This window comes from Carassius auratus, chromosome 14 (genome assembly GCF_003368295.1).
Source record: "Carassius auratus strain Wakin chromosome 14, ASM336829v1, whole genome shotgun sequence".
Taxonomy (NCBI): domain Eukaryota; kingdom Metazoa; phylum Chordata; class Actinopteri; order Cypriniformes; family Cyprinidae; genus Carassius; species Carassius auratus.
The window spans coordinates 19,728,366-19,749,878 of NC_039256.1; the positions used below are offsets into that span (position 1 = coordinate 19,728,366).

General features: G+C 37.5%; 1 protein-coding gene across 17 annotated transcripts in view; it reads left to right on the forward strand.

Moving 5' to 3' along the window:
* Window positions 1–2: 2 nt before the first annotated feature.
* LOC113113944 (disks large homolog 3-like) overlaps window positions 3–21,513 on the forward strand; it is an 81,947-nt gene continuing 60,436 nt past the window's right edge. For 4 of the 17 annotated variants that reach the window (XM_026280524.1, XM_026280526.1, XM_026280540.1 and 1 more), the window contains exon 1: window positions 20,535–21,319. In XM_026280524.1, the coding sequence (XP_026136309.1) occupies window positions 20,960–21,319 (360 nt within the window). In that variant the 5' untranslated portion in view covers window positions 20,535–20,959. Of the gene's footprint in view, window positions 373–1,715; window positions 1,853–8,687; window positions 8,774–10,854; window positions 11,052–11,098; window positions 11,399–11,934; window positions 12,046–20,533; window positions 21,320–21,513 lie in introns of those variants that run through there. The other 13 variants (XM_026280527.1, XM_026280534.1, XM_026280541.1 and 10 more) reach the window with 9 other exon arrangements.

Sequence of the window (21,513 nt, forward strand, 5' to 3'; positions counted from 1 at the left end):
CTGTTACTGCAGACCGCCCTCCAGTTTTACTTGGTTCCCCTCAAAACTTCCCAAAGCTGGAGCCGAAGGCAGATAACGGGAATCCTCCTCACACTCTCACTGCTTCCACAACGAGCATCTGCTGCCAACTGGAGTTACACTATTCCGTCTTTAAATAACGTTACTAGAACTTCCCAAAAGAAGCAATACCGTCACTGTGAATGGAAAAACTACGGCAAAACTTTTGACAGTCTGGTCGGAGTTAACTTGAAAGTTACAGCTGACCCCAAAAGGATTTTATAGCGTTATTATTTATTTGGAGAACTAGTCGAAAGGTTGCGACTGGATTTACAGGATCTCTTTTCAGTCTTCACAACATGGTACATAAATATGGTAAGTTCCGTTTAAACAGTTCAGCTTCAGTCGTTATAAGAAGACGATATCTTGTAAACAAGATGTAGCAGTGATTTAATTGTTTTTAACGTTTTATTTTTCAGTTTCGATATATGTGTATTTTCACGTAGGAATCTTTTGGAAACCCCAAGGGAAACAGGAAGCATTAGTCTGAAGTGAGATTATGTAACTTTTAATAAAACCGCTATTCTTTACAGAAGCTCAGTGAATGTCAAGTGTAGCAAAGGCGACACACTGGCTCTGTTTAACCCATCACAATCTATGATGTGGAAACTCCTACAAGCTTTACCTTTGCCCTATCTCTTCTTCCCTTACCATTACCTGAAAGAAACACAACCCTAAAAAAAAATGCTTAAAAATCTGTAAATACCACTGTGCTATCGAAGCATTATTTCATTTAAAGGAATTATAAGGATTTTAAATGAAAACTTTTAACAACAAATGTTTAAATAAACCTCACTCGCGTTGTTATTGCTGTTGTATTGCTTATTGGATACCCTTATGAAACAAAAATATATTGCAGTATATTGGAAAATATCATGTAATATATTAGGCATATATTCTTATATATATTTATTTTTTCCAATATATTGCAATATATTGAAAGCGGCAATCATTTGTATATTTTGCAATATATTATATAATATATGTATCATCAATATATTATTAAATGTATTCAAATATATCAAATATTAGAAAATAAAAGGGGAACATAATATATTACAATATATTTTAAGAAATATATTGGTAAATATATTTTCCTTTCGTAAGGGTACAACAGATACATTTTCAAGCTCATAGTTAATATGTTGAACTAAACCTGTGATTACTCTTCCAGGACACCTGTGTGAACATGACTATTAACTGGTTAACTGAAAAACAAAAATAACTCAATTGTAGCGTCACTTGTTATCCAATGCATTTTAAGTATTACTCAGGTGTCTAATTTTGTTGTTGTTGTTTTTTTGTTTGCCATATGGTCTCTTTTATTCCATAGGAGTAACCCATCAAATAACACAGGCTGTTACGCAAGACCAATCATTCATTTATTTTTATCTGCTTGCTGAAAAATTGTTGTTAGACAGCCCTAGTTGAGTTGAACATCTGGCTGCACACCCTTTCTAGGGGTTCTTGTAATTATAGGCAAGTAATGTCAGATTTCAAGCATCTATGTAGCATAGCGCAGAGCCTTTACAGAATTAGACATGCATCTAAAAATGTCTTCAGACTGTCAGAAAGCGTATGTAGGTAATGGAGAAAAGGCCTTCAAATGAGTAGGACTTGTACTGAAATAGAAATGCCTGTCTTTTCTTTTATTTCAGATACCAAAAGAGCAGTTGGGCTACTGAAAGAGTACCAGGCAAGTCTGACCAGTCCAGAAGAGCAGGCCCTGAAGACCAGCGTGGAGAAGGTCTCTTCCATCTTTGGCAGTCATCTTTTTCAGGCTCTGCTGGGTGAGGTTTGTTTCTGTGTTTGGCTCTCAAAACATATAATGATTAACTGTCATTATTTAGGGCTGTACCACTTGAGTGCATTCTACACTCAGCTAAATGTTCCAAGAAGCCATGTTACAGTTTGTTCAGCTTAACTAAACACTGCTGATATTTTTTTAAATGGTACATTTTGTTTTCTGTCCATGGACCAGCTGCCTCAATGTCCTTTTTACATTAAAAATGGCTTTAGGATATAATATTTCACCAGATAAACTAACATTGCTGCCTTGCAAAGTATGAGTTATACGTGTTACTTATTTAGTACTAGAGAAATCCGACACATTGCTCATCTTTTGCACTCATTTCCATTATCCTAGTTTTGATTTATTAGATTAAGCCACATGAATAGGTTCTTTCAGAATAAAAACAAAAGGTTGTCTGTTTTAGACTGAAATCACTGCTCACTGCTGTCTCTAATCATGGCTTGATTTTTGCATGTATCTGAGACTTTCCGAATGTTTGCCGAAGTTTGCGGCACTGTTCTCAAGTTACACAATAAGTCAGACTTTCACAACCCCAGCTGATTCATCAGTACTGTGGATGTGCTCTGTCACATTTTAATGATGTCTCACAACAGCCAGAATAAGAAAACACAAGTAACTATAGGTATCACTGTCATGTCAGATGCATCTAACAAAAATAAGAGGTTTCCTAACATATTTTTAGTTTTTTTCCTGCAAAGGAAACAAATTAGTCCCATTATGAAATGGTTGAGTGGTTATCTTAATGACCAGGTCTAGGCTTTAATGAGGCCTGCCTGCTGCTGTTGCTGTGATGCAGAAGAGCAGTACCACAGGGGCCGTGATCAAGCCATGGGGCTGTGTTGCTATAGGACTGTAGTCAGGAGAGGGACAGGTTTCCCCTGATCTCAACTCATGGGTTTTCTCATATGATACTGGGCATGATATGTTGTGCATGTGCTGGTCATTCTAAAAAGGCATAGAAAATGACATTTATTGTCTATTGTTTGAAGTCTATTTTATTTATACCTGTAAATATATAAAGTATGTCAAGTTTATATAATTAAAAACAATTAAAGGCTATAAGTAATATAAGTAAATGTAATTTTTTGATCTTGATCACAGGAACTACTCTCAAATGAAGTAAAAATCATGATACTGTGGAATATTACCATTTAAAATAGCTGTTTTTTTTTTTTATTTAAATAAATTTTAAAATGCAATTTATTCCTATGATGCTAAGCTTTTTTTTTTTTTTTTTTGCAGTAATTACTCCAGTGTTCAGGGTCCCACAATCCTACAGAAATAATTAAAATATACTGAATTTCTGCTCAAAATATTCCTATTTTTTACTATGTTCGAAACAATTATGTCGTTTAATATTTTTTGAAACTGTGATTTCAATCTTTGAAGAGCAGCATTTATAAGAAAGAGAAATATATTGTTAAAAGCTGCCATTTTTGAACAAATTAACGCATCCGTGCTTTATAAAATTATTCATTTCTTAAATTACATTACTGACCCCCCACTTTTTTAAAAGAAAGTTGTTTCCTTTTTTAGTCGAAAATCATTTGGATTCTGTTTAGGAGATTTTACCTTTTGTTGTGATTCCTCTGGTTTTACAGCAATTGTCTTAAATCTTAAATCTTCCTGTTTATTTTTTCATAGTGGTAAGCTTTGTGATTTAGGGGTAAATTATTATAATTTTCGAAAACAAAAATTGCTCCTGCTGCTGGCATTAAGATATATATATATACTTTCCTGTGCCTCTAATAAAGCTGTTTGACTACAGCAGCCAAACAGATGTTGCAAATACTCTAATTTATCAGGCTTTAAATCACTCTTGAGCGTCTCAGCTCGAAACTGGCATAGCACTGTAAGAGGATAAGGATTCCACACATTCCAGAAAGAGGCTGGATCATTAGCGGGAATGTGGGATAACATGTTGGTAGATTGATAAACAAACAGCTCTTGGCCAAAGTGAAGAGAGTAGTGCTTTGTGCAGGGCGGCCCATTCTCTGTCTCAGGTACTGGGGAGAGGGGTCATGTGAGGCTGAGCTCAGAGCAACATGTGGTTTCAATCGTCTCTCCAGCCTCTTGGGTGTTGGCCAGAGTTAAAAAAGGGAATACAGTATGAATTCTAGCAAAAATGAGGAAGAGTAAGAATGTATTGTCAGAATATATTATATTATTTCATATGAAATATTATAGTATTTTTATATTATATTTTGATTTGCATGATTATAGTTTAATACAGCTTTAATATTGGGGTTTTAAGTGACCAAATATCATGCGTTTATACATGATGTTTAATCCTCAGTCATTATCATTATCATCTCATTCACATAATTGAAGTGTTCTTAGACTCTAAGTTGAAAGCCCTTTGTTTTATGTGGCATCAAAGAAAAAGTGAGCATCAAATATATTGGGGATACAATGAGGCTTGGAACAATTCAGTTCTGTGATGCACTGTGGGAGGGAGGAAGATTCGACCGTGGGCTTGTTTGGTTGTCTGCATGATTGCACAATTTCGAACAAAGGTTTTCCTAACTGCACACTCATCCCTTTGTTTCCAAACACACAAACAGAATAGGGATCACACAGACTGTGCCCAAATATGACCCAATATCAAGGCAGGGCTATTATTATTTGCTGGGGGAAACAGACAGTCCATAATTCCTCAGTACTTACTTTCTCAGTACTCACTATAGAGTTTCTTTTTGTGTTATAATGTTTTAGTTCCTTCTAGACAGTTTCAGTATTTATATATATATATATATACTATAACAAGTCGGCCTACTTCACTTTCTCCTTGTATAATTTTTTTTTTTGATTCTCATTAACGCTGCATTTTTTAATCAAAGACTATAGCACCAGTAGCAAATAGCATAACTATAGCAAATTTTAGAACGGTAGACTAAGTCTGTTGAGGATCTGTTTGCTTAAAAACAGTATATTTAAAAATGTAAAAAGATGTTATAGCTGGGTCACTCATAATAGTTTTACAAGGTACTTACAGAGGAAAAGAGGTGAGAATTATATTGAATACACAGGATAATACATGTAGTTTGTACTGTGAAATGTTTTGTAAATGAAGATTAATTTATTATATAATATGAATGAACTGTAAAGTAATGTTTTAAACTATGAAATATAGTTTAGAATCAGTATATTGTGGGAAACTGGTTCAGGGTGGTTTTAAACATGTAAAAAGTCAGTTTTCAACAAATCAAATATGTGTTAACTTAATATTGACATTGAAATGAGGTGAACCAATTGAAGACGAGAGCAGTTGTGTAAAAACGATTCCGTGTAGTTAAGCAAAAGGACTTTGTGTTTTTTGTTCAGTGGCCAGGAATTTATGTGGTCTTTTAGGATTTACTTGACTCTGGGAACATTCTGCTGAAACGCTTTTTTTTATTTTTGGAGGAAAAAAAAAGTATAATTTCACCAGGACTTTGTCTGAAATACTTTGTCGGTTTTGCAGAACCGATTTTTAGCATTCAGCTGTAAAAATGTGAGTGCACACACAATCTGTTATATCCATGACAGCAAGTAGCCTTAGACATGAATAATCATTGATGTTGCCTGCTATATTTCACTCAATAATGCATTTGAGGGGAAAGGTCTCCTCGATGAAGACATAATTCATACTCACACATCTTCAAAGACATTCAGGACAGCTTTACTAAACGAGGAGGTGTTTCTGTCTGACACACTTATGCATTTCCATTCATCCCACACCTGCATGTTTTATAATCATACAGCATTTAGTGGAAGACTCGATGCTTTAGTTTACTTTCCCCGTCGCTCTCTTTCTTTTTTCCGCTACCTCTATTTCTCATCTGGCTCTGACCAGCCAGGCGATGAAACTGCTTCCCACACACTGTTCTCCTCCCACTCACACAGGCTCACACAGACACAGCCGTGATGAGTCACATAGCCCCATTCTTCTACTGTCTTTCCCGCTGCACCCCAGTGGGACTCCATTACTGCCCCTAACAGAACCCCAACCCCTCCCCACGAAACACACACACGTACACGGTCCGCATGCACCGCTAGTCTGAGTGCAATGCTTATCTGTCCAAAAAAAGAGTTGCTTTTCTCTCGAGCTCTTTCTTCTTCAGTCTTAAAAAAGACTAGCTCGTTTCTTCCAGTGCAAAGGGGGCCGAGAGTGCATTATGCTTCAAAGGCACAGCGAGGTAACAGGCATCTCATTATGTTATTAGTGCAGGCTGTGGGCCAGTGTGGGAGTGTGGGTGACATCAGCAGTATTGTCTCCCTCCATTCTCATCAGCTGGTCGTCCCTCTGTTGGGGACCACAGGCCACGGCAGTTAGTGACCTGAGAGGTAATGAGGTAAGACGGATAGAGAGGAAGAAAGGGTGGAGTAAAGAAACAAATCAGTCTTGTTGGAAGGAGGGAAGAGGTGGTTTGGGGATATGACCAGGACAGTAGCAGTCCCATTAAGAGACCAGAAACATCCCAATCTTTGATGTAACCGTCAGAAGTTATTAAAATAGGCCTATGTAATTATTAAATACATAGAAATGAACACAAGCAAGAATGCTGTTGTTTAAAGAATTGCAGCCATGCTGATATTTAGACCACCAGAATGATTGTTACACAATATTTTGAGATACTTCGTCCATTTTTTGCAAGTTTGTTTCTGTGCAACACACAGTTTTGAATAAATCAATATATAATTGAAACGGCTGAGGGAATGATTCACTCACTTAGGAGTGTCATTTATTTCGCACAGTAATCAGTGCTTTTAAATGGTAAATAAAGCAAATTAAGCATGGTAAACTGTAAGCTAACATGGTAAACTATGCAAATAGTAAATTATATTATTAAGTCTCTCACAAAAACTTGTTGTCACCTACTGGTGAAGAGATATAAACCTACAGAAAAAGTCAATGATGAACTGACGGTCTGTTTTTAACACACAAACAAACAAGTGCCTCCACAGTTTAAGACTGGAATTAACAGTCAGTCGGAGCAGTTAAAGCTGGAAAGAGCTGCAATGGACAAACAAATTCTGAAAGCGATTTTAGAATGAGGTATGAAAATATGGGGGCTTATACTGTACATGCAAGTTGCAGTCAGATAAGTTACATTTTGGGAAGACTTTGTTGTTAAACAGGTCCACTGTTCATTGTTACAGAACTTACTTTCAAACCCAGCAGTTTTCTGTTGGTCAGTGAGCGAATTCGCTTGACCAGTTTGAAGACAAGTGCAATTTGTGTGGGTAACTCAAGATCACATGGGTTCCTATTAAAATAATTGGAATTCTTCTCAATATCTCTGAGCAGTGGTAAATGTGACTGCACTGTAAATAGACATTTGAGAAAAAAGGGGGACAACCACTTCGAGGATTTTTTTGTCAAATGCTTGTACCTTCAGAAAAGCTCAACAGTTTACCACTTTAACACCCCTTGTTTTATTCCAGTGGTCCAAGCAAACTTCTCATGTACTAATTTCATGTGAATACTTATAATCCCACAGCTCTGCTCTAGTGTGCACTGATGATTTTAACATGCTATTCCAATTGTTCCAATTTGCACAAGTGTAAACAGCTCACAGCTTTGTGCTTGACCCTCAACACCAGAGCCACTGTTACCTCTGCTAATGTTTGCAGGCTCTGCGCTGTCACGAATGAGTCACGTTAAAAGCATCTCTAAGTGAATATGATTGCTCCGGCTCTCTAAACCCAGTATGGACAGGAATTTGGGATGTGGCCGCTGGATGATATTAATAGATATCCCACAATAGTGGGAACGATGCTCAAGTTGAGCCGAAGGTTGACATTGGTCTTTCTTGACCTTGTTCAGTTGGCATGTGAAGACTTTGCACCTTTGCTTTTTTTTATTAATCTATTGATGGTGCTCAAGAAATGAAAATTCTGGCATAATATACTAATTCTCATGTCTTTGGAACTCGTAAGGGGACATGTTAATATAAAAATTGCATTTCAATGCTTTTGCATTCACTAGCAAAACTTTTGCGTTTTAAAGTTTCTTGGGGAACGCAAATGTTTTGCTCAAGAATGCAAGGCTCCTCATGGTAGTGGATAAGTTTTGCAAGAAAACCCCAAAGTATTGAAAACATATATATTTATTTCTCTTGCATCATATTAATTTCACCCCAAATGTTTTGTAATTTGAATGCAAAGTCCTCTTATTTTTTCTTATTTGTTTTTTTTAACAATCTTTGCATACCTTTAGAGGCTAAATACATATTTCTCAAAAGCATATGACTCACGTTATTCTGTGAAGCACAAAATGAGATATTTATAGTATGTTCAAGCTGCTCTTTGCCATAGCAGGCAAATCGTGTCCATGGATGTTAAACAAATGTTTAAAGCCAGATTTCAGTGAATTCAGTGAAACAAATCTATTTTAAGACACAGGCATGAAGTACATTTATGATACTTTTATGATGATTTATTATATTTTCGGTCTTTTTGGGATTTTTGGGGTTTCCTTCCACATTCATTCATTTGGATATTCTGATAAAATATTCCTTCAAACGTTTCACTCAATAAAGTAAGGCATACAGGGTTGTAACAACTTAAAAGTGAGTAAATGACAATTGTAAGTGGGAAATGTAATTTTTGGGTGAAATAGTCCTTTAGCATGGATGTTTTATTTTTCTCTTGGTAGCATAAATGCTGGAAGGCCAGCCTCATTTATACTATATATTTTCTATTTCATATGCTTTTTCTTTGTTATTTATCTAAAAATGTAGCAGAGGTGTTACATATTTCAGCATAAATACCTGCATTATTTAAATTATTATTATTTATTCCCTCAATGACATCGCTATTCCATTATTCCCAGATATTCAGGAATGCTACGAGGTTACCCTGCAAATGAATGCAGCACAAAATGGAGTTAAAGACAGCATCTCTGTGGACACATGGGAGGTAAGAGCTCTAGAGAAAGGGCAGCTATATTTTACTCACCCTTATGTTTTCCAAACCCTTATATCTTTGTTATCTTCCATGAATCTGACCGATCTGGTTCTCAAGTTTAGCTCACTGACAGGTGAAGCAATTAACAGCACACAGAAGGGAAGATTATCAGTGAATATCTTAAATTTGACCTGCTATTTGCACAAAGCTGTCATATGGTTTCAGAAATTTAGTAGATGAATCCTATTGAGCATATTTATGATACTTTTGCGGTGTGTTTATATCTGTCCCTAGTACTTTTCACAACAGCGATTAGCACAGACAAAGGTTTAGAAAAAACATAGTGGAGGGAAGATTACAGAGAAGTGCTTGACAAAAAATAGAAAAAAAGAGGGAAGGAATGAAAGAATGAAAGAGAGAGCATGTGGAAGTTACAGACACTACAGAACATTAGTCATATCTAGAAAGCACTGCAGTGATAACACCAAGTGCTCCTCGGTGGGTGTCGATGATGTCACCAGGACCTTTCGTTACAAGTGTCTGCAATCATGTGACTATGCAAAGTATTTATAGGGAGAGTACAGAAAATAACCTCAACTTCTGTGTGGAATTTGTTAAAAGCAACTGCGGCGAGGGAGGATCACTCTGTGGTCTCTCTGAGGGTTCACACAAGCATACACTCGGGTTTGACTAAAATAGTGTCTGTTCGTCCAGTAAAGAAGTCCCTTATGACTGATGTTTTTAAAATGTTATAGGATGAAGTTTCCCGTCATCTCAATGGTTACAGAAAATCTGAAATCAGGGAGATTCTGTGGGAAGTTCTGTGGAATTATTAAATCTCTCACCTCTTTCATCACTATCTGACAAACAAAAAACTAAATTATATTTTCTTTCATTTTTCTTTGTCTAGCTTGTACTTATTTGAACAATGCTTGTAACTTGGTATGAGAAAACACTGCCTCTTTAAGATCAATCGCTTGATGTGTTCCCAAATTGTAAGTCTCTTTGGATAAAAGAGTCTGCTAAATTAATAAATGTAAATGTAAATTAATTTTTAGTTTTTTTTTATTGCAAACAGCTTTGCAAACTCAAGACACTCCAACTGTCCAAGGACCCCAGAAAAATCAAGAATGCTTGTTTAAACTGTTTTCAACAAGGAATAAAGCAATTTCCTATAGCTTCTTATAAGCTGATGGGTTTCAGTGAGTACTCATAGAAAATCAGGCAAGATTTTCAGGGTAAAATTTGGTTATCCACATTGTTTTTTGCATACTTGGAGACACAATGATTTTATGGAAGAACTAGACGTTTGATATATAATGTTAATACATGCTTTTGAGTTATTAAATAGTTATTAAAATATATCATTTAAATTCTATGATTTTGTTAATTTATTACAGTGCAGTATTCAAAAACGTATATATGTGTGGAGGTAAAATTCTTATGGTAGATGTTCTGGTAAAAACCCAGCAGTGATTGATATTTATGCAGTCTTGATTGACGCTAAACACATTAATGAAACAAATGAAGAGTGGACATTCGGACAGTCTCTGTGAGCATAATCTTCTCCATTTCAAATCCCCAACTGGCAATTTCCAGAAGCGACATCTTAATGTGACACATGTTCCACAAAAATACTGCAGGGGTCACTATGTGATGTGTGGTGGAGAGGAGACCATCACAGGCCTCGGTCTGAATCCGTGTGTGTAGTTCTCTGAGAGCGAGCAAAGCTAGATCTGAGTGAATGTCCGGCTCAGGCTTCATTAGCATTCATAGCGTGCGGTCACCTGAGAGACGTTAAATGAAATGAGTCTGCAAATTCCCCGATTTGGTGCAGAAGGAAGAAAAAAAGACTCTGGAATAATTTACAGCCCAATCATTATAAAGCCTTTGTGTAAAACAGCAAGGGGCAGTCGGTCTCCCCTTTGTGTTTTATATTAGCTACAGTTACAGTTGATAACAAAACAGTGTTATGTAATTTGGTATCTGTTTTATATCTGGGAATGTTGGTTAAAAATGTTTATTTAAATGTATCAAGCAGTACATAATCCAGCCTCAGTGTATAAAGCGAGCAGTATGTCATGTGTCAGCAGTGATTCAATGGCACTGGACACCAGCAGCGCCTCCATGTTCCTCTCTGGGTTTGAGACTGCAGCACTCCGGCATGTTCTCTGCTGCAGTGTCGATCTCGAAGCTGAGCCAGTGATAATATGACGGCAAACCTGGGGCTTGGCAGCAACTATTTTTCCAATCATTTCATGGTGGTCCAATGAAGGCAATGATAAAAACGGTAAAGTTGCATTGTGCTTTGTGGAATGTTGCCTGAAGGCAGTTTTTTTTTGTGATTGTAGATATGACTTTATTTGTTTTCTTTTCTATTTTTTTTTTCTTAAATGGGTGTGGCCTGGCCTACTGCTGCAACCCTGCATGCCTCTGTGTGTTTGTTTATATGAACACACACTGTTATGAGAGTTTTAGAATGGGACGAATCCTAAAAGAACATTCTAGAGTTGAGTTTGTTAGCATTTGGGAAGGGAAAGTGAGAGAGTCTTTGTTCCTTTTGCTGTCATGGCCTTTTCCAAAGGCTGCCCTCTGCTGCCTGTGGCCTGTGAGTGCGCCATACGTTATGAGAAACAGGTAGGAACTAATCTAATCAAGCCTTGGTTGTGTTTATTTTGGACTAAAGTGCGATATATGAAAAAGTTGTCATAGATGTTAGATGTTATAGTTGTGGATAGTGTTTTAATGCACGTGTGTGTGTGTGTGTGTGTGTTTGCTGGCACTTGTTTTCTCTTTTATTATAATACAGATGTCTGTTCATCTAAACCACCTTGAAAATGGTATTGTTTGTCTTATACTTTCTGTTCACATAACAAATAAATCTTAGTGCCCATGCTGGAATATTCCACAGCCCAGGAGAGGTTGTTCAGTTGTTCATAGTGAAAATTATCTTCCTGTGGAACTCCAAATAAATATAAGATATATATATATATATATATATATATATATATATATATATATATATATATATATATATATATATATATATATGGATTAGATCAGAGCATTTACATTTTCCATAGAATTAGTTTTTAGATTTTATGATGATTTTTGCTATGTATTCAGCATACTAACCACTAGCTTTTTCTGATCTGTGTGATTTGTACTGGCAGACCTCGGGTGAAGAGGGTGTGTCACGGGTGCGAGTGACCAGCAGGAGGAGCTCACAGAAGGTGGAGAGAGTGGCTGGACTGGTAAGCCGCTCTCATATAGAGACACCAAAGGTCAGTGGCTGCTAAAAACCTAATTTTTCTTTCAAAAATCAAGAATTCAGAAATGGTGCTTTTAAATGTGTCATGAGATCTTTCTTGGCTTGGGGATTTGTTACTGTGTCAAGTAGAATGTCTAGTTCATTTCAGTGCCAGTGCTCACTGCTTACAAATTAAGTATGTGCTAATGGCCTAGGATCAGTGTGGTTTTCTGCCTTTTGTGTTAATACTGAATTTTTAGATGCTGTCTGAAGAAATAAGTTTCAGTATTATATACAGCACAGCAAATCAATATCAGAACAGTCATTGATATTTTGGTTATATCTGAAGCACAGTTCATAAAAGTGCATGCTAGGCTTTTTCCCTCATGGGCTGTTCACCCAGAACTAGTGATTGTGTTTTGGACATTGCAGTGGAATGCAAAAACAAATTTTGTGTGCACGACCTGCCAGTATATAGGTTCTTTGATCATGCATATGTGTTTTTATGCCTTGGAAACTTTAAAATGTAGTTTTGTGTGATATGCTGAACATTGTAGTGGGGAATTTTGCTGTATAAAAGTTGAGGTTTTACATCACCCAGAATGGGTTGGAAAATTATAAACAGATGACTGTATGGCATCTTTTTCCAGAGTTTGAATTTATAGCAGAAAATACAACATCAGAAGTATTGTAAATTAAAAACTTATTACATTATTTTTGTACTTTAATTAAATCTTTATTACTTTAAACATATTAAAACATTCTGGGGCAGTTGAAATATCAGGATGGTAAATATGAATTTTGTATAAATTCTTATTGTTGGGTACTAGGTCTTGAAATTTGATACAAATGATTATGATGTAATCATAAAGCACATTTCCACTGTTAAATTTTTCACCACAAGCTGATTTAGAGATGTTCATATTAATGCATACATGTGGATGGTTGCACTTCATTTGTGTGTTCATATATGTAGATAGTAGCTAGGCTGCAATGTAGCTGAAACTGAAAGAAATAAGCCAGGATGATGCTCTTCATCAGCCAGTCTTTCAGAAATACTCTGAACGAAGGCACTACAATCCGGTCACACTATATCATGGCAGCTCTCATTTTCACGTCCTCCCAATCACAGCACCCCCAGCGGCATGTGGCGGCACATTGCCTGCGGGTGTTGGCGTTTCAGATGAGCGGAGATCTAGCGCGAGGGACGGGGGGCGTGAGATGGAGATGGCAGTGTGGGTGTGGTCTCGGGACGTGGCTGAAGAGCGTGGGACCGCTACGTTGAGAACAGAGAGCCTCCATTGTCTACATCAAAGCACAAGGCACAGCGTTCTGTTGACAGCAGGGCTGGCTGATGCTGAGCTGAATGTGGTGTCGTGTCTTCCACACATTAGGAGGGGTATGAGGTGGAAGGGAGGGATGAAGAGAGAGCTGCAGAGGGAACGAGAGTGGGGGAGGATGGGGGGAGTGAGGCGAGGCGAGGGCCGGTGCAGTGCAACGCAGTTAGAGCTGGAACGGACACCCAGAGCTCAGCCTTCCGCATGTTGCCATGGAAACCAAATTCCTCCCCCTACTTGCATCCCTATAGACTGGCTGCCTCTCTCGCTCCTGCTCTCTCTGTCGCTGTTTTCCTGTCTCTGTTGCATCTTTCTGCATCTCTCATATGCGTTCAGTCACATAACATGGCAAAATTGTATGTGTCGCATCTGACAGGGTGTAAATGCGACGCTCGAGATGGATGAATGCGAGACGATGTAGAATTAACAATGCAAAATATGTATTTGGCAGCACAAAGGAATCTCCCTCTGCATTCAGAACCCTCTCTATGATCAGGCTTTTTCATTCCCAGTCAAACATTTTGAGTTACCCCCCTCCCCTCCCCCAGAGTCATTTTCAGTCTAGTCATATCTTTCTCATGGTTGCATACATTTTACTTTTGCTCTTTTCTGTTTATTCTGCTCTCTAGGCTTTTGCACGATTCTTTTACTCATCTCTCTTCTCAACACCTACAACATCTCACCACGTACACACTGCAGCTAAATACGGATTTCACTCCTGTTCTGAGAGTTTAATTCTGTTTTTTATACATACAGCTCATTTAGGCAAGTGACAACCACAGTCTATGACCAAATTCACTTTAAACAAAGAGTTGATGATTATGTATTTAAAGACACATCAGAGCACTGAAAATAGTTTACACACACAGTTCAGTTAAACAAAATTTGAAACCACACTCTGCACATTCTAAAAAAAAAAATTTATTTTGAAAAAATGATTTTTATTTGTCACATACACAATTATATAGAACATATATAACCAGCAGTGAAATTTACTGTCAGTTAAGTTAAATTTGTCAAAGTAATTAATTGCTCTGTTGTTTTTTTTAATTAATAATAATTCTTTACTTTCTTTCATATCACCATCTTTATTTACTTTGGTCACTGTCAATAGGGCTGAATGGTTTTGGGGGAAAAAATTTATAAAGATTTTTCTGATACTTTTTTTAATATAAACTATGATTTAAAAAATTACACTTCTTTGTTGTTCTGCACAGTTTTTGTCACCAATTTGATTTGATATATGTTAATATGACTATAAAAAACTACTATTGCTAACAACCACAACAACAATAATAATAATAATTCTAATAATAATTTTTACTAAGCACATATATCATACACCATGAAATCGCTAACTGTAATATAGTAATTTTAATCATATGGTAATAACAATTTGTAGTATAATAATAATAATTTTATTTTATAGTACAACTGTACAATTTCAGTAGCCTACCAGTATCTATTTGCAATCATTAAACTACTGAACTTTCATTTTAGTGGAAAACCTCTGGGAACCCTTAACTCTTTTATTTTATTGACAACAGGTTTTTAAGCGTTAATCATTACAAATTTGGATAGATTGTTGGTGCATATTATTTTCCCAAATGTGTGTTAATTTTATTTACTGTAAAATTATTATTTACTGTAAGCCGAGCTGCTCTGCGATGCTAAAAACACCAGGGGGTGAACAACAGGGAAAACAACAGGGTATCATTTATAAAACTCTCCGTAGATTTCATCCTAAAATTTTACGTAGGCACAAAAGCTTGATTTTGCGCACGGCCAAACTTTTTCAGATTTCTAAAACCATGCGCACGCCAGAACCTGCGTAAAACTCTCTTTATAAATTCCAGTGGGGGAAGATTGTGCGTACATGCATTTCCACCTCATCTCCTCCGCAAAATCACCATATGGAGCCTACAACGCCTTGTTTTACTATTCATAACCTCATCTGCATATCATTTATATGCGAATTCCCATGCACGTGACACCAAGCACTGCTCCGGGTGTGTGTTCACAGTGTGTGTGATCACTGCTCTGTGTGTGTGCACTTTGGATGGGTTAAATGCAGAGCACGAATTCTTCGTATGGGTCACCATACTTGGCTGAATGCCACGTCACTTTCACTTTCTTAAATGTATGCAGTTTTGCTGATAAGATAAACATATTTTAGCTATTTTAGTGGAAATAGATAAACACATATTTATTTCAGAGTATTGTCTGATTCAACGCTTCACTGACAAAGTATTGTAAAAAGGAAACATGCATATCTTACCATTTTCTCCTAGTTATGTCCTTCAAATATAGTGACATTTTTCATAATGTAGTAGAGATGACTTTACACGACATCAACACCTCCTTGCAGCTGTGGTTGTACAGTAATCCAGCTGTGTCCGCCATAGTATCGGAGTAAGTATGCATCATCGATATTTGTTCTCGCTAAAATATTCCTCATAACATGTGGTCTGTAGTTTAGTTTAAAGATTAATTATTGTGCACCTATAGCACTTCTCGCTTTAATAAAAATATCACGTCAAAGGGAAATTGTTTATTGTTAATGAAATTATGCAATTATGTTGTTTGTAAAATTACATAATTTCAGTGTTAATCTCTTTTAATTGCGATTGAAATATTTAATGTATATCGACATGAAAACAAAGTATTTTGTGTGTACGCAACGTTTATAAATGAGACCCCTGATCACAAGCTGCTCACGTGTAAATGAACACAGTGCCTCACTTCACTCTGAAACATGAAGCGCATATATTTAATGAAACTGAAGCTTTTGATAATCCTTTTTCGTTTTAACTAATCATGCAGCCTTATCTCACGATATTATAGGCATTATTAATTAAGGCTATCTAGGGGACATAGTCCATATTTGTTCATATAGACATTATTCTCCCCCCTACTATTGTGTGAACAGGACAATTCAACACTATTGTCAATCCCAAACACTGGTTCTGTGAATGTAGCCTCAGAGAACAATAATTTAGGGATTCATCCTTGCATTTAAATGCGGCTGTCACTCTTGCAGTGTACGTGGCCCTTATCAAACCCTCTCTTCTCTTCAAGACCTCTCAGTTCTCCAGTCATTTCACAAGCATCTCATATTCCCTTTCTTTCTTTTCCCCTCTCTCTCTTTCTCTCATTTCCCTTATCATTACGCTGTCAGTTGGATGTGCGGTGTTTGGTGCAGCAGCTGTTTTCTGTCACCAGGCCTATTAATAGGAGTCACAGTCTTCACAGGCACTTTAGTTTATTGTATCAATGTGGAAGAGCTACGACTCGATGAGTGTTTAGGTAAAAACCCAAAACCCTCTCTTGGCCTTCCAGCAGCACATTAATTGCAATTTAAAATGCATAGTGTTTGCATTTATGTCATGCATTAGTAATTACTGTATCGTGTTTATGTTGCCTATTCAATATAGACTATAATCACAGTATTTCAAAGGCTGCTCTGCACCTACAGCAATTCTCTGCGGTTCATTCAAAGGAAAGCTTCAAGAATGTTACTGCCCCTTTAAGACTCTCTGTGTCTCATCTTGCCTTATATGGACATACATCCTGTCAGGTGACATGAGTGCAGTCACATGGGCTGCTATGAGAATGCACAGTAATTCCAGAAATATTCTATAAGATACCTTCGATGTGAGAGAGTATATGGGGGTTGTGAGGCCGGCTGGGGGGTTTATGTAATGTGGGAATGCAGAAACCGACAATGAGGCTGTCAGATATAAGATATGCTGTGTGTCATGAAGTACATTTGTACCTTTGTAAAACCATATCACAACCATTCTCAGTTATTTCATAAATCAACAATAGGCTTTCTTCCAGTTTCTCAAGAGTGGGTCAGAGGTTGGTTTTCATTCTCCAGGAATTCTCTCAGAGTATCTGTGCAGTATAGAATAATATATATAATATCTGCAGATATATTTTATGAACTAAGGATACTCCATTTTTTTGCTTAGTCAAAGAGCAGTCAGAACTGTAAGGCAGATAGAAGGTGCTTTCTTAAACTGTCTCTTTTTTTTAACCATCCATCTGTAGTACTTTTCTTCATTCAGCCTGGGAGGATGCATCTGTCTCTCCCATCACACAGTCTCTCTCTATGTGGTCATTTGCAAGAAAGAATAAGGCTGCAGATAGAAATGAATACAGTTTTATAAGCATATTTGAGCCATATTAAAACATCTTGCACCAGCTTTAAATCAAATAATATTTATAGCATTTCTACAAGGTTTTGCACTGGATTTACATTTGCATATGTAATTACTGTAGCAAGAACATCTTGGATGACATTTAAGAGGCAATTAAATGTTACTTGGAACACATGGCCCCTTTACATGCATTAAACTATAAGCATTTTTGGCAGCGGAAGTGGTGCAATGTCTTGATCTGAATAACATCTTGTTTTCTTTTCTCAGTAATCACCCTTTGTCATGTGTGTACTGATATACAGCTAATATTGACAGACTTTGCCATTGATTGGCTGTGACTGTCTTTTTTTTAAAGATTTGATATTATGTAATTCTTTAAGGAGCAGCATTTTTCCCTAGAGGTACTAGAAACGCCCACATGCACTCACACTCTGGAAGATACCGACACAAACACATGACATAATGCAAGCATGAAATGCATGCATATAAGCACGCTCTGCTTCCCTGCCTTCCACTTTCTTCTTTATCCTTGGCCAGCTACATTAAAAATTCCTCTGTGGAGACCATGGAGGTCTGCATCCTATATGAGAACGTGCTGTATAGACAAGGGGAGCAGAGGGAACAGGGTGGTCGTAACATGTGGCCAGTCATGTGTGCTGTGATGAATATGCTTGCATTGCCTTTTTTCAGCCACCAAGCACCATTCGTACGCTCCCCATTGGGATTGGCAGTTTTTCTGTGTGATACTTGCACCATTCTTATCTCCGATTGGCCTTCCTCCTGGAAATCTGAAAGTTTGCCGGAATAGTATACTATATTGTGGTAATGAAGTGAGTTACCGTTGCATATAATTAAGTGTGGCTGAGCCTGCTGTTTGTGCCTCCTGGTGGGGTCGGAATAGAATAGCGTGCTATGCCTATTAGAACTGACTCAGCCACAAAAAAAACAAGTGAATTCACACATGCATAAACAGAGCAACACATACACAAATGTCCATGCATGCATATAGTTGCATTAGTAAACACTCAGTTGGTTTCTAATGTTTATGCTCTAGTATATTTGTAATAGTACAACAGTCTAACAGGCCAACATCTGTTTAGATTCAGCTACAAAATTGCTCCATTTCAGTTTAAGTAATCTTTTCAAATCCCTCAATAGGAGGGTCATTTGTAATCAAATTAACATGGATTTCTTTAGTGCTGTGGAAGTATTGCCTTTAGGCATGCATATTTTCATCTACAATAGTAGTCAGTAAATTCAGTAATGTCTTGTCTTGACATAAAGAAATAACAATAACGAGAAATTGTGCAACTCAAGACTCTGATTCTGTAGATTCCAAGGATTTCAATTAGCAATTTTCTCGAAATGGTGTAGTTAATTTGATCAGTTAATTTCTACATTGATTATTTCTTACTTTATTGTAAATACACATTCTAATTGAAGAACAATTGATTGTATTAATATTATTAATATCTGATTTAAATGAAATATTTTAAACCAGCGATTTTTACTTTTAAAATTAACAACCAAATAACTGTAGGCTGCATTAAAGACAATTAACTCTTGCCCCACAAGCGTTTTTGTCATGGTCCCCAAAATATTTTGTATGAATATCTATACACATGCAATACACCAAAACAAAGAACATAGCCTTTATAAATTGTATTTTATCTTTAATAATTATTTTTTTATCAGCAGTTGAGTATGTTTCATGAAAGTGCAACATTTCAAGCAAAAAGCTGAGAAAATCGTGTTTTTTCAAATAGTACATCTGGATCATTCAGTACAATTATCAAAGAAAAGATGCAGTAGATTTCTTGCACAGTCCATTATCACTTTCTGGACTGACATTTTACAGCCGTTTTTGGACTTCAGGTTATACATAATAGCGTCCTGAGTGTTTAACAGTGAAAACACGGAAATACAGAAAATTCTGTGTTTGGCTGGGAAGCGTTAGCAGGGAAAGAGTTAACAATTATATATGAAAAGATGTTGATAGAAAACTAACAGGAAATATTGTAGAAATGTGGAAAAAGTGGAGCAGATTTTCTCAGATCATTCCACACTACCAGATTTTGGCTAAATTCAATGAAGAATACAAATGTGTTTTGACAGAACATAACTATGAGACAACTAGTAGTTTAAAGCTATAGGTCTGCATAATTATATCAAATGTTATTTTCATTCATGTTTTGTTCTTTGAAGACAAATATTCTTTGATGTAGTGCAGTAATTCTTGGAGTTTATCTTCAAGCATTTTACATGTTTTCATTGCTAGTTTGTAATTTTCAAAGTGTATGGTTTATTTTATTCTAAAGTAAATTAACAAATTAATCTTATCGGAAAATAGTTACAAACATGGTCATCCATCAGCCCCTTATGTAGACCGTCTCCAGTATAGACCCTCAAGGCAGGTCTTTAGTCTTTCTAACAGTGAAGCCGTGGAGCTGAATAACACACTCTCTGCGTCTCCTTTCTGACTCTGTGTGCTGGCTGATTTTCAGGTGCGCTGGCCCTTTAAGAGCAGTCACTGAAGCAGTCAGTCCTGTGTTGGTGCTGCTGCTGATGGCTGTGCTGTGAGTTGATTGGCTGTGGCTGTCAGGGCTGAGGTGCTGGAGGGATGCTGCTACGCATCTCCCTCTCTCTCTCTCCCTCTCTCTCCCTCCCTTTCTCTCTCTCTCTCTCCCTCCCTCTCTCTCGCTTGCTTGCATCCCTCCGTATAATCCACATCTAGGGCAAGCAGGCTGAGAGTCAATCCAGTGCTCAGCTCCTCTCTGCAGGCTGGGAAAAGAGTGAGAGAAATAAGGCAAGAAAACGCTTCCCAAAACAGGAGGAAACGCAGAAGGAAGAAATCTGGCAAGCAGAGACATACAGAGGAAGATTTGATCACGGATATCATTTATATATATAGAAATTGTTTATATATATATATTTGTACACACGCATATCGATATTTATAGAAATATATATGTATACATATATACCTGTATATAACTGTATTTGTGCTTGTCTGTTTATATCAATATTTTTATATGTATTTGTGTGTGTGTAAATATATGCATATATAAACAAATGAATATACATATCTATGAATTTATATACATATCACTGTGAACCAACAGAAGCAAGAAGAGAACTCGACCATCGGGGCTGGTCTCTGATTCCGAGATCGTGCACACTATATTTTATTATATTTCCAAACCTTTTACATCGACCGGAGGAAGACCACCAAGCTTTTTCTATTTTTCATTGCCCTGTTGCTACCTCCTCGTCTCATCTATTTCTCGATCGGGAGGAACAAAGAGGAGGATAACAGGGCTCGTGAAGATTCCCGCTGCCGTTTCGTGAGCCGAGCTGCACTGTGCGCTGCGTTTGATCTGAGCAGGCAGCAGCAGCAGCAGTGAGATAGAAAGAGACAGAGAGCGACGCACCGCGTGAACTAGCCAGCATGCACAAACATCACCACTGCTGCAAGTGCCCAGAATGCTATGAAGTGACCCGCATGGCCGCCCTGCGCAGGATGGATGCCCCGGCATATGGAGAGTGGCAGCCCGAACCCTACGGATACCCGGCTGGCTATGGAGGCGGCCAGACCTTACCGCCCCAAACCTCGGGCGGAGGAGGGGGAATGGGTGGAGGGGGTACATTGGGAAGAAGTAAAGGGAAAATGATGTCAGCTGGGGGTCCTGGAGGCCCCAACCCCAAGAGCCAATCCAAGGGCGGCCCCAAGGTGAATGGTAACAACTCAGGAGGGCAAGGAGGATGGTGGCCCGAATGCACCTGTTCCAACCGGGAGTGGTACGACCAGGTAAATGCTGTTTCTGTGCCGCTGGGGGCATTGAGAGTAGGCAGCAGGCAGTAGGCAGTCGGTGTATATGTGTTCGCTAGGTTGAAATTGAGCAGAATCAGAAAGCTCCCCTGTAGCTGCTAAAAGATGCATAGTTTCTTCCAAGGGATTCATCCAGTGTTGATCCTTTCATACTGCATGTACTGTAATCTTCC